Source organism: Neofelis nebulosa, chromosome 9, assembly GCF_028018385.1.
Source record: "Neofelis nebulosa isolate mNeoNeb1 chromosome 9, mNeoNeb1.pri, whole genome shotgun sequence".
Classification (NCBI taxonomy): domain Eukaryota; kingdom Metazoa; phylum Chordata; class Mammalia; order Carnivora; family Felidae; genus Neofelis; species Neofelis nebulosa.
In genome coordinates this window covers 11,567,977-11,581,000 of record NC_080790.1, presented here as the reverse complement: position 1 = coordinate 11,581,000, position 13,024 = coordinate 11,567,977, and the positions used below count along the sequence as shown (strand labels likewise).

Genomic DNA, 13,024 nt, shown 5'->3' with positions numbered 1-13,024 from the left:
ACACCCCCCATGCTTAGTTTTATACTTGTTACATTTTAGAAGTGCTTATTTTGTGTTTGGCTTTCCCACTACGATGTATGTTCTTCAGAGGTAGAGATTGTGTCTTAATTTGCCTTTGTATCCCCTGTGCCAAGACCAGCTCTAGCGAGTGGGAGAGGGGCAGGGAGAGAGGGAGACACAGAATCAGAAGCAGGCTCCAGGCTCTGAACCGTCAGCACAGAGCCCGACGCGGGACTTGAACTCACGAACCACAAGATGGTGACCTGAGCCGAAATCGGACACTCAACAGAGTCACCCAGGCACCTCAAAGTACAGGAGGTTTTAAATGGGGACCTGAAAAGAGAGGCTATAGGTCTGTCCTTTATCAGCCAGAGGTTTTCTTCCATCTGTCATAGTTGCTGTGATGTTAAAAAAAAAGAAAAGTGAAGAATTTTGCCCTTGATTTTTCCATCATCCTATATAGTTACTATTAGCAACGTGAACAGTATATGCAGACGCTGATTTTTCCAGCTGACTGGAAGTAGCAACTGGGTTTTCTTGAGTCACCTGCCATTGCCTAAACACCAGCCTTATCTTCAAAACCACGCTGTGTTCATTTTAAAAAGAAAGCAAACGCTCTCTGCTCTGCAAGGTTTATCGGCCTTCAGGTATGTGCAGATGAGGAGAGTTGTCTTGGTGAATTTTGAATCAAGCCATTACCTGAAAATGATAGCACTGATGGTGTCGACTTCTGCCTCAGCTCCCCCCCCCCCCCCCCCCCCCCCCGCTCCCCAGTCGGCGATAGAGAGCCGTCCGGCCAGCCTGGCGAGCGGGCCCCTCCGTGTGCCCCCCGCCTGCTCGGCTCTTCCTCATTCCCCGGCAGACCTCTGCGTGCACCCCGGATTCCAGCCGAGCCAGCCGAATCCCGGGTTCCCCACTTGCCCCTTTGACCTGCTGACCCCTCGGGATGCGTGGCCTGTCTTCACGCCTACGCACCGCAGAGGCCGGCCTTGGCAGTGGCCGCCTTCGGAAGACTCACTTCCGGTCCGCCGGAGCGCCCCTTCCGAGGCCTGTGCACCGTCTCCTAGATACCCTATTGCAGTTTTGTAACAACCGTGCTACTCTGTGACGTCTTTTGTCTCTCTGTGTTTCAAACTGGACTTGACCGTACCCGGGGGCAGAGACCTGATCTAATTTTGTCTGTGCTGCCAGCCCCTGGCCCAAGGCACACGTACACTGTGTGTTCACCGGGTGTGCATCCAGTGCATACGCTCAAGGTCGCCACGGGTTTAATGTCCCGGTGTGTCTTCCTGTGTGGCTTCTGATTGCCACAAGTGGCATTGTCCTGATGGCACACATCTGATCACGGGTTTTTTTGTTGTTGTTCAAGTCCTTTAAAATATCCTTTTGTAGTTTTAGTCTCCGAAGGCCCTCTCACAGGAACAGGACGCCGCGGTAAATCGGAGCCTTTTGGCCCCATTCTGGACCACAGGTTTCTAGGGACGTATTGAGAACATGTCATTTCGTTGCTCCTCTGAAGGCTCTCCCCCAGCCCCAGCTACCGTGTTGATCAGAGTTGAGTAATCTAACAGCTGTTTTTTGTCTGTCTACAATGTGCCAAGCATTGAATTAGGTGCCAGGAAACACGGAGATTTTAAAAAGCACAGTTTCTACCCTGAAAGGATTTCCTTGTTTAGTCAAGGAGATGTAAAAGTAACCCAACGATGTGAATGTGGTGTGATATGTTCTTCGATGCGGATGAACGTAGAGTGCTTTAAGAGCGCCTACGAGTGGTTTATGACCCAGAGAAGAGGTGATGTCAGGGGACGCTTCCAGATGTGGGAACTCTGAACAGATTCTGGAAGGACAGATGAGGGGAGGCTTGAGAAAGGATGATGTTTTTTCCTCAGATATCTGCATTTTCATATTTTTCTTTGAAGTAAGATTCTCTGGCAATGTGTTCCCATTTAATGGGAACCGAGAGGGGTGCCTGGGTGGCTCAGTCGGTTAGGTATCCAGCTTTGGCTCAGGCAGTGATCTTGTGGTTCACGAGTTCAAGCCCTGCATCGGGCTCTGTGCTGACAGCTCAGAGCCTGGAGCCTGCTTCAGATTCTGTGTCTCCCTCTCTCTCTGTACCTCCCCTGCTCGCACTCTGTCTCTGTCTCTCAAAAATAAACATTAAAAATAAATAGATAAAATGTTGTCATTCACCCACTTGTACATTCAACATATTGGGCAGCTGTTCCGTACGAGCCACCATTCTGGGTTTGGGGCTCTAGGAATGTAAATGACAGGGAGGCAGCCAGCAGATGGAAAGACAGGGTGTCTGTTATGAAGAAGAACGAACACAGAGTAAGGACAGAGAGAGCACCAGGAGGTGCTAGCTTTCGTAGAGTGGCCAGAGGAGGCCTCTCTGATGTGGCAGCATCGGTGCCGAGTCCTGAGTGAACCTCGGGAACCAGCCGTGAGGATGCCTGGAGGAGAACATCGCAAGCGGAGGAACCCACCTGTGGAAAGGCGCTGACGGACTACACGGAGACCAGTCTGCCTGGAGCGGAGCAGGAGTGTAGAAAAAGGAAGGAAGTAGGGTTAGACAGATGGGGTGGGGTGAAGAACAAATCATAGGGCTTCACAGGGCATTGAAGGCCGGATTTTACTTGTCGTAAATTAGGAAGCCGTTAAATAGTTTTGAGCAGAGGAGTGACGTGATCAGATTTATGTTTCTAAAACATCACTGTGCGGCTGGGTAATGCTGGAGTACCCGGTTAGCCCCAGGATCACAGTGGCGTAACACAACCAAGGTTAATATTCCCTTGTGCTCCCAATCCAGTAAGAGACTGCAGAGGGCTGCCTACCACAAAGTCACGTAGGATCCAGGCCGATGGGAGCTGTGCCATCTTGTATTGGTGCCATCCGGGACCAGCACTCTCTGCCGCGGCTGGGGAAGAAGGGAGACTGGATAATGACGCACGTGGGTTATACGTTGCCTTGGCTCAGAAGAGAAAACGTGTCACCTCTGCTCAGATTCCGTTGCCTGGAACGCGACTCATCCTAGCTGCAGGGGGATTGGCAAATGCGGTAGAATCCGCGGAATCCCGGTGTCTGCTGACTGCTGCACTCTCTGCCTCGTCCGGAGACCAGTTGGGACCATTGCAGTACAAGAGGGGTGATGTGGCCTAGAACTGAGCGGCGACGGTGAACGTGGTGGGAATTGGGTAGACGGATATATTTCAAAGGTAGACCCAGTGAGATTCAGGGATGTTGGGGATGACTCCTAGATTTCAACCCCTTCCCACCAGCTTGTCTCCTGTACTAAATGTGATTTCTCTGAGCCTGGCTCCTGTTTTTCCACAGGGCCTACGAAATAGATGCACAGTACATACTTACTGAGTGCTAGAACAATTAACTTTATTTTATACAACCCACAGTTTCTTAAATAGTAAGTAGTTACTAATTGCTGTCAGGAGATAGTTTTACAAAATCTTTGCTTTCTAATCGTAGAAATATGTGTATGAGTGATGTGTTAACGCCATGGGCTTCAGAATAGAAGGTTAGGAACAGAAGTACCTTGTGGCTACTAGGGTCAGTGAAGAAATTGTGATTTTTCTCTCCGGTACATTTGTCTATCTTTTTTTTTTTTTTCTTTTACTACTTAATTTCTTCTATCATGGAAGAGTTTAAGCAAAATAAGTCTAATAGACTTACTCGGTGTGAAACTTGTATTTAATCTCACCCTATAGTCTTTTTTTTTTTTAATTTTTTAATGTTTATTTTTGAGAGAGAGAGAGTATGAATGGGGTAGGAGCAGAGAGAGAGGGAAACACAGAATCTGAAACAAGCTCCAGACTCTGAGCTGTCAGCACAGAGCCTGATGCGGGGCTCAAACTCACAGACCGTGAGATCATGACCTGAGCCAAAGTCAGACGCTTAACGGACTGAGCCACCCAGGCGCGCCTCACCCTAGAGACTTTCAGCGATGACCCTGTTCTCACAAAGAGTGAAAAGCTTAAATATCCAATCAAGCACAGTGCCCAGGCAAGTAAAAGCCCTTGCATCTTATATCATTCTGCCTCTTGTACAGGCCCCGGCTCCCTCAGGAAAATTAACTTACGTTTACATTTGTTCACACACTGTATTCTTAGTAACCGTGGTTATTTACTTACTTTGAAAGATCATTAAGAATAACGGGGGGAGGTACTTTTCTGATGAGACTGGTGATGAGGTCAAACAACTCAAACTCCTAGAGAATTCACTCGCCTCTACTGGCTGTTCTGTGGCGGTTCCATAGCAGATTCTAGGAAAGCACGGAGGTCAGTGTGAGGCCTGTGCTCAGTATTGCTGGGCAGCTGGGGTCCACACGCATGTAAGCATGGAGTATGCACTTGGTTGTTGGGGCAGACGGCCTGCCAGTGGACCAGCTGTTGAGGCTGAAGAAACCAAGTCCAGGGTGACTTGTGTGTATCTCGGTGTTGAGTCATGACCGGGCATTTGGCCTGCAAAGAAGAGAAGAGACAGTGTTTCACTGAGATAAGATACCAGTTGACACCGGGGAATGAAGAAAAGCTTCCGCGTGTGGAGCCTAGAGTGTGGGCTACGGTTACATTGCGAGGCTGGAGGGGTAGCTTGGGGCCAGCTTGGGAGGGTCCTCGGGCTGCCATGCCAAGGAACTTGAGGAGCTTATGAAAAGGTTTTTCTAAAAGAGATTACGTGGCACATTGACTAGGAAGATAAAAACCTAACAGGTAGATGACGGCCTGGGTGGTGTATCAGTTGGTCAAATTAGAATTGAGCCGGGGTTTCCTGAGTTTCCTACTATGTGGGTAAGGCATTTTGCTGACTGTTTTGCATATTCTCTCATTTAAATGGTCAGAATGACATTGTGTGGTGGATGACTTTTTTTGCATTTTATGCATGAAGAAACGAAGGCTTGAAGCATGTGGTCAAGTGTCGCCCCGGTAGTAAAAATTAAACACGGGTTTTGTGAGGTTAGTGCTCCCCCTACACTTACCAACTATTCCAGGGGTGGTTGACACTGACAAGGCCGACTTCGGACAACAAAGATGGCGTCTGGACTCCTCCCAGGGCACAGAGACCAGTTGTTTCTCTCAGGACGCTGCTTTCCGCACCGGGGAATTGCCTGTCCTGTTCCTACTCTCTTGCCAGTCTGTTGTGGAAACCTTCCACGCCCTTTGATGAGCTGGGAAAGCATAGACATTTGGCCAGCTGGATATCCAGACATTCCCCAAGCCCGTGTTTCTTGGGGAAGCAGATAGGAGTGAGTGGAAAGGAAGGACTCTCTAGGCCATTTTCTTATTTGTCTTTCCTTCTGTTGATCATTCGGCCAGTGTGCACCCATCATACGCTCTGTCAGCGCCCGTGAGGGGGTAGAAATGGCAAAGTGGAGGCTGTGTGATGTGCAGTGAAAGGGGAGCACCAGATCCATGACCAAGGCCCCTGCCTTCTGGCTTTTCCTTTTTGCACTCATGCGAGGAACCCCACCGTATCACAGAAGCTCCCCAGGGCTCAGTCCTTCCATCCATATGATGGGGGAAAGTAAGGAGGGCTGTTGAACTAAACACAAGTTCTGTGATCTTGTATTTCTCAACCACAGAAAAGACTTCACAGGGTATGCAAGGGAGGAGAATGATGAACTGATACTTATGGTCAGTAGTCGCTTCTGCTGTTGTTGTATGCCAAGGTGCTTGGGGGTAGCAGTCTGGCCACAAAACTTACTTGAAGCTGCATTTGCAAAGCACACACTTAATTACAGTTCAGTGGAAATGGTACTTTCCTAAAGTTCCTTTTTACCCATATTTGTATAGACCGAAGAAAATGTCAGCTGTCCTCATTATGCCACATGAATTCTACACAGAGTGACTTGGAGGCAGCTGGTGGGGAGGGTTGAGCGGGGTTTGCCTCCTGGTGTGGTCGCAGATGCTATGTTGACGTCTGTGGTATTTTTCAGAATAACCAGACACACAGGATACCTGATGTTGAGAAAGAAAATAAAGATAAGATTTTGTCCTAAGACTCCTCATCTGTTTTTTATTTTATTTATTTAAATCAACACAGAGCCCTTTTAAGTCTATAGCAAAAATGTGCTTGAGTAGTTGACATGAGGCTAAATCTAAGACCCAAAACAGCGCAAATCAGCGGGGCCTCAAAAAGCCCAGCGTGGCTCACCAGTCTGTGGTGCGTCCGTCAAGATGGGTTACGTTTAGACTTGAGGCCAAGCAAGCTTAATATTTTTAATATTATGAGAAAAAGACAACTCTTGCATACCTAAGAAAGTGACTTTCGCGTGTCACAACTCAAATACTTAGCGAGTAATCGAATGAATACATTAGTATAGAAAATTGACAAAATTGAGAACAAAATTGCTCATAACCCTAACATAACAGTCACTGGTGTCTGTCTGTGTGTGTGTGTGTGTGTGTGTGTGTGTGTATGTATTTCTGTTCAGCCGTACAGGTTTCGTTCGGATTTTAATACGAGCGTGGTGTAGACAGTTTTATGATTTCTGATTCCTAAAATTCAACATTTTATGTTAAGCACTTTCCAAATTGCTAATACTGATTTTATATCTAATTTTAACGGCTGCATAATGTTCTATCTAGTAATTTATCATAAGTTAGTTACCATTTCTGTTATTACCAGGCAATTAGGTTGCTTTTGAGATTTTGTTTTAGAGTATTATTCCAGTTGAAATCATTATGCCTATACAATTTTCTTCTTTTTAATCATTTCCTTGTAATAAATGATTGAAACTGGGAATTGTAACTGTAGAAATGACTCCTCATCTCTGCCTTGTAACCAGTAATCTATCTGAATGCCAGTTTCATCATAACACCACCTACTTTTGCATTGTAGCATTAAAAAAATCTGTATTTACTACCTTAATAGTGCATACGGCACCTCACTGTTGTTCTCCTCACAGAAGAAAAACTAATACAACAAAAGTCCTAGACACCAATTAAAGTTGTATATCAACGTTTCACTCTTGTTCTCTTTGCTTCGCTAATACCTTATTAAATACACCTTATTAATACCGTATTGAATGCAGACGCAGGGCCGGTTTGTCTCACTGCCGTTCAATACCTTTTTGTGTTGAAGCTGTCCGTGGAAGCACGCAAAGAGATGACTAGAAAGGCTGTCCAGGCAGTCCAGCATTTTATTGAAAAGCCGCGGAAAAGAAGTTCAGAAGACGACATTCAAGAAGCTAGTGACTCTAAAATCACCTATGCGGATGCCCGGGGCCATCTGGAGAAATCTCTTGCTCACCTGGAAACCCTCAACCACAGCTTCCTTGTTTCTCTGAGGAATAGTGAGCAGGTAATGAAGGGAAAACTTCTTCTCCATGCTCACTCCCTCTGGCAACCTCAGTAGGGCTTACATTCATCCTTTAGAGCCGTATTAGTGGTGTTGATAGGGGTTTCAGTCTTGCAGATGTCCTGGCAAATGTCCCTCAACCCTCTATCCTCTAGCCTCTTCATCACCTCTTGATTGTGGACTCCCATTTGCAGGTTTGCGGTTCTTTGAAGAGGATTTGGGGCCACTTAACGGGATTGAGGGACAGAAGGTGGTTGGGGTGGGGGATGGGCACCCGGGGGATATGGCCCAGGATGGGTGCCTGGGGGAGGGAGTGGTCACTGAGGCTGAGAAAGGATGGGGACCGTGGTTTGCAAGCCCTGCTTCTAGCCGGCAGGTGTTTTGCTCTCCAACTGAAAAATGATAGATTTTTTTTTCCCCCGAATTTTCCAAAAAGTCCAGAAAGAGCCATCCATGCCTGCTTCAGATTTTTTTAAATTATACGCCCCATCCTGTTTATGTTTTCTGTTTCCAACCTAATTTTATCGATATGCATTTTTTTGGCTGATACAATTGTTCCTACATGGTTTCTAGTTGAGACCCTCATGGTGTCTCAGAAAATACTCTCGTGAGAGTCAGGAGCCCCCTGCCCAGGATGACTCTTGAGGCAGTTAGGACAGGGTGTTAGGACAACACAGGGGAACCCTCTGTAGCTTTTCTAGTTTTTCTTCTGTATTGTTACAGCTGAGGGAGTTTAAGCTCTTCTTTTCCATAACTGAGAAGTTGACAGATCAATAAGTAAATGGATTCATATAGGTAAAAACAATGTTTAGATATAAAAGCAATATTTCATTTGCCCCATTAATGTTACGGTAAATGAACCTGTAAGTGGCCACTAATCTCCTCTTTTATTTTTCTAAAACCTTACATATTGATTGAATCGTATTCTTGGCTTGTAAAGAAATATTCCTGACTAGAAAGATTGGTCAATGGAGAGCAGTTCAGATAATGAACAAATGGAAGATTTCAAAATGTGTAGGAGACGCATAAATGCAAACCCTCATGGAAAAGATAATGAGCAGAATTCAAAAGTTTGATAGCAGTTTTATTTCATTTTGTATTTTTCAGTGCTATTCGCCTGCGTAATGAATAACATTAAATGATGTGCAAGCCAGATAGAAGCCTTTGCAGGGAACAAATCGGCTTTTCCAATCTTGATTTTATCTTACTGACGTGTAGAGTACTGTAATCCATAATTATAAGAACTAGGGTAAAATTTGAATTCCTCCAAGTTAAAATGATTATGCTGATTAGTATAAAAATGTACATACTTGTCTTGCTTAGTTTTTTGATTAAGTATGCTATACTCAAATCTGGAGAATTGTCATTACTGTCCTTGGAACAAGTATTATCTTTCAGTGACTTGAATCACGTCTATGGGGCCAGGGGGGTTATTAACAAAAACAGCTGTTTGTTTCAAATAGGCTGAGATTTAAAGGTACCAAATGACTGCTTGCAAACGCTATTCAGTCAGACCGTGGATGGTCCATAATAGGATACTCTTCTGGTTCCTAAATTGGACCCTATTTGATTTTATTAGAGTACCTCTCATAGCAAACACTGGAAGTAACCTTTATCCCCGTACATTTGTCCCTTTTGAGTTCAGGCTTTAACTTTCACCTCTTTAATTCTACACCCAGTGAAAGAAGATCCCCCACACCCTACGTTAGCGCGGTCTAAACTCGAGGTTTTGATCCTGTGGCGCCTCAGTTCCCTCTCGCTCAGCAGGGACCTGAGTAACTGTTCTGTTGAACTCACGGGCATTTTCTGTTATCAGAAGTCTCACAGTGGGGAGCAGAGTAAAACGAAATGTCATGGGCCCAACTCCCAGCATCAACAGTCGTCAGAATGTGACCTGTCATCTCATGCCTACCTCCCCTACCCTCTCCCCACTCCTGTGGATTATTTTCAACAAAATCCTGGTTATCATTTCATTTTATCCGTAAATATTTCCTTATCTTTTTCTCAAAGGATACATGTGAACACAACCACTGCAACATTACCACAATCAAAACATGAACAGTATTTCTTCAGTATCATCAACTGTCCAGTTAACGGATTTTTACATGGTGGTTCTGAAAGGCAAAACAGTGCATTCTAGGTTACCCGAGAAGCTTATAAAGAACCTGGAAAGCATTCTAAACACTAAGTGACCACATTTGGTATGATGAAAAATAGTAGTTAGTGGCCCATTTCATAAATTATTTGTTGTCACGTTAATTTTTACAGATATTATCGAAGAGGGGCAGGCTGTGTGGCATGGGGGTGGGGAGGTGGGGAGATGCAGTCTTTTGTATTCTGATCCTAGTCCCCCTGAACATCCCCGTGTGCCTTTGGGCATGTTACTTAACATCTTTGGTTTTCAATTTACTTTTTGGTAAAACGGAGCTAATTAAAACTCTTTGCAGGCTCACTCTAAGCATTAAATTAGGTAACACACGTGTACTACCTGGGTTTGTGCAGATCAGAGCTGTTATGTGGTTATAATAATAATCACAGTAACAATAATCAAGAAACTCAGACTTCATGAGTTTCACTTTGTGTCTGACATTGTGCTAAAGGCCTGGCTCTTATATGCTCTCATGTAACATTCACAACACCCTCTCTTCCCAAGAATCTGTCATCATCCTCATTTTGGAGGTCCCGAAGGCTCATCAAACTAATAAATGTGAAAAAGCAAGGATTTGTACTCCAGCCTGGTGTCCGGGAAGCCCAGGCTCTTGAAAACCACTACATCTCCTTCCGTGTGGCCTTTGTAGTTCGAGTGTGTTTGGTTTGAGAGTCGTCTAAATCTGCTTCACTCTGTACATGTGGCCACACCTTATTTCTACTTGATGTTTAGGTGTTGTGCCCCTTATCTTTTCAGGAAGCGCTGCAGAAATACAGTCGCCTGTATGATCTGTCCCGATCAGAAAAGGGGAAAGTTCACGATCAAGCTGTGGCCATGTGTCTAGATGGCCTGCCTCTGAGAATGATCCAGAAGCTGCTGCAGGTGGCCGTGGGCCCTCTCGACATCTCGCCCAAGGACGTAGTACAGAATGCAGTGAGGAGAATAGTTTCTGCCCTGAGGTAAGCCAGAAAAGAGTCCCCGGAAAGCCGAGGCGATAGTTTGCCAGTAATGGCACTTGTTTCACAGTCACGAAGGTAAAAATACGATCATGGATGTAGAGGCATTTTATTCACTATGAAGTACTTCATAAAAGTGAGAGGTTATTATCAGATTTCTCAAAGTCTTGTGTCTTAAAATATCTCAAGAGTGGAGAACCATGAAAATGTTTCCCCATTGGTATTGTGTGTAACCCACCCTGAAATTAACTTCTGGTTAGACCCTCTTGCCGCTCCCCCCCCACTCCCGCCATCATCCCCATCCCCAAATAATTCTTGAAGTAAGGGAAGGGCCAAGATTAGCAGGTAGCTAAATGTCAGGTCATCATGTGACCCCCGGTGGATGTACACATCCTGACTTTTCTACTCACACTTCTTTTCAGAGCTTGCAAAATGGCTCCCAGAAGCTTCTTTCGAAGTATACACAAGGCAAGGTTAATCGTATACTGAAGAAGTTAGACATCTGTTAAGTCTCTTAGAGTTTTATTTACCTGCAGTTAATGGCCTGAAACCAACAATTGAGAAATTCTAGCTTTATGTCAGTATGCAGGTGTCTTCGTGGGAATGCATCCGGGAGGGTTAGAAAAGGGGGAAAGTGAAGCTAAGAGAAGAATGAGGCATGAAGTGCTTTCTGTGAATAATGCAATTAGGCTGAAAGATTTGGTTGTGCTTAATGTATTCTCCTTTTAAGCATTCTTTGTAATTCTGCATTGCTCTTGAGGAACTTTTTGATTAAATGCATGTCAGTTTTCCACAGCTGAACTGAAATCAAATGAGCCTTTATCAGTTTAATTACCCCAGCCTCATAACAGTTTTCACCTTTTAATGATCTGAGGTATCTGGTAATTTTTAGAGAGAGACAGAGACAGAGATAGAGATAGAGAAATAAAATATAACACTTTTTAAGAAATAACAAATGTCAAGTTAATAAAGCAGTGTTCTGTTATTAGCTTATTATGTTTTGGTGGTGGTGGTGGTTATAAGAGCCGCCCACTTTCCTGTTTTCTTTTCTTTTTTTTTTTTTTTTTTTTTTTAATGTTTATTTATTTTTGAGAGAGACAGAGCACGAGCAGGGGAGGGGCAGAGAGAGAGGGAGACACAGAATCGGAAGCAGGCTCCAGGCTCTGAGCTGTCAGCACAGAGCCTGACACGGGACTCAAACTCACAGACCTCGAGGTCATGATCTGAGTCGAAGTCAGATGCTTAACTGACTGAGCCACCCAGGCACCCCTTTCCTCTTTTCATTGATGACAGATACTTGTTGGTCACCTTTTGCACCTTTTGATTCATAGCTATCTTTTTAGTGTTTCTTAAATCAAAATATAGATGAACCTCACAAAAACAAAACATTTTGAAAAATCGGTGCTTTGATGAATTTATTTCCTAAAAATTGCCCATTTTTGTAGATAATGAAAATATGTGATATTTTTACCCTTATAAAATTGTGACAGAAATTACACTTCTCTCTCCTTCCCTGCACCCAGCTCCATTTACTAAGATTTGGTTCTTACCTAATAAACGTTATGCTTAGCACACAGAAGATATTCAATAAATGTGAATTAAATCTTTCAGTAGTGGGAGGAGAGGGAACTTCAGAAGTTCAGCTACCTCCTTTTCAAAGGAAAAGAAATTGCTACTGACAACATCCATAACGTTCACCTTTTAGAAAGTTAGTAGAATTTGGTAGATATGAAATAACAAAGGCGTGTAAAGAACTGAATCCAGCAGTTGATTTAAGTCCTACCGCTGAAATTATTCAGAACACTCAGCTAAAACTTGTCTTCTGTTGCTTTTTTTCAAAATTTACTAGAGTCCCAGATATATACGCTCGTAAAATGGGCATAATAATGGTACCTACCTTGTGGGCTGTTGGGGATTAAACGGTAGATGTGTGTGTACAGCATTCAACGGTGTCTTGTGCCTAGTGAGTGTCACGTAAATATTAGGGTTTTTTTAAGTCCAGCTGGAGAATTTGGATGATTATGTATTTAATGCACACGTATAATAATGTCCATTGACTGTTTTCTGGAGGACAGAAGGCAGGTAGATTGTATTTTCTCGCCAGCAAAACAAGCACATATGAGACCGTGAGCGTCTTAAAGGCAGAAGGCATTTCGTTTCCACACTTTTGGCACGTCGTGTAGGGCTCAGTGCCCTCGCAGACCACATGCAGCCCGCGTGGCTGGGAGCCGGCAGCGCGCACTGCCACAGCCCAGCCCGGCTCTGAGTGCGAACGCCGTGCTGCTTGCTGAGCCCGGAGCCCCCTTCTGAACTGGTTCTTTCTCTCTCCCTTTGCAGCGGAGACAGCGCTGAGCTCGGTGGGCCCAGGGACCCCCTCCAGGTCCTGGAAGGTGTTGTCGCAGCCGTCCATGCCAGCGTGGACAAGGGGTAAGCCTAGAACGGCTCGCGTGTCTCACTTCGTGGCACTCCGCAGGATCTTAGAATTATTGTGAATATCCATATTTATGAAACTGCTGAGAGGAAGCAGTCTTGCCAGGTGTTTTCGGAAGGAATTGCTGAGAACTTTGCCACTACAGAGGCTCTCCATCTGGAGACACAGTTTCGCAGCTGC

The 13,024-nt window shown here is 44.9% G+C and overlaps 1 protein-coding gene and 1 long non-coding RNA gene across 4 annotated transcripts in view; one reads left to right on the top strand and one right to left on the bottom strand.

The window, feature by feature from the left end:
• The window catches only part of NBAS (NBAS subunit of NRZ tethering complex), a 333,323-nt gene that overhangs the window by 270,595 nt on the left and 49,704 nt on the right, over positions 1 to 13,024 (top strand). For all 3 annotated transcript variants that reach the window (XM_058682573.1, XM_058682572.1, XM_058682571.1), the window contains exons 45-47: positions 7,093 to 7,311; positions 10,214 to 10,416; positions 12,751 to 12,840. In XM_058682573.1, coding sequence (XP_058538556.1) covers positions 7,093 to 7,311; positions 10,214 to 10,416; positions 12,751 to 12,840 — 512 coding nt within the window. The remainder of the gene's footprint in view (positions 1 to 7,092; positions 7,312 to 10,213; positions 10,417 to 12,750; positions 12,841 to 13,024) is intronic.
• LOC131484383 (uncharacterized) lies at positions 619 to 1,020 on the bottom strand. The gene is made up of 2 exons (XR_009248207.1): positions 865 to 1,020; positions 619 to 699 (listed from the first exon to the last, which is right to left on the bottom strand). It is a non-coding gene; the product is annotated as an uncharacterized LOC131484383 (long non-coding RNA).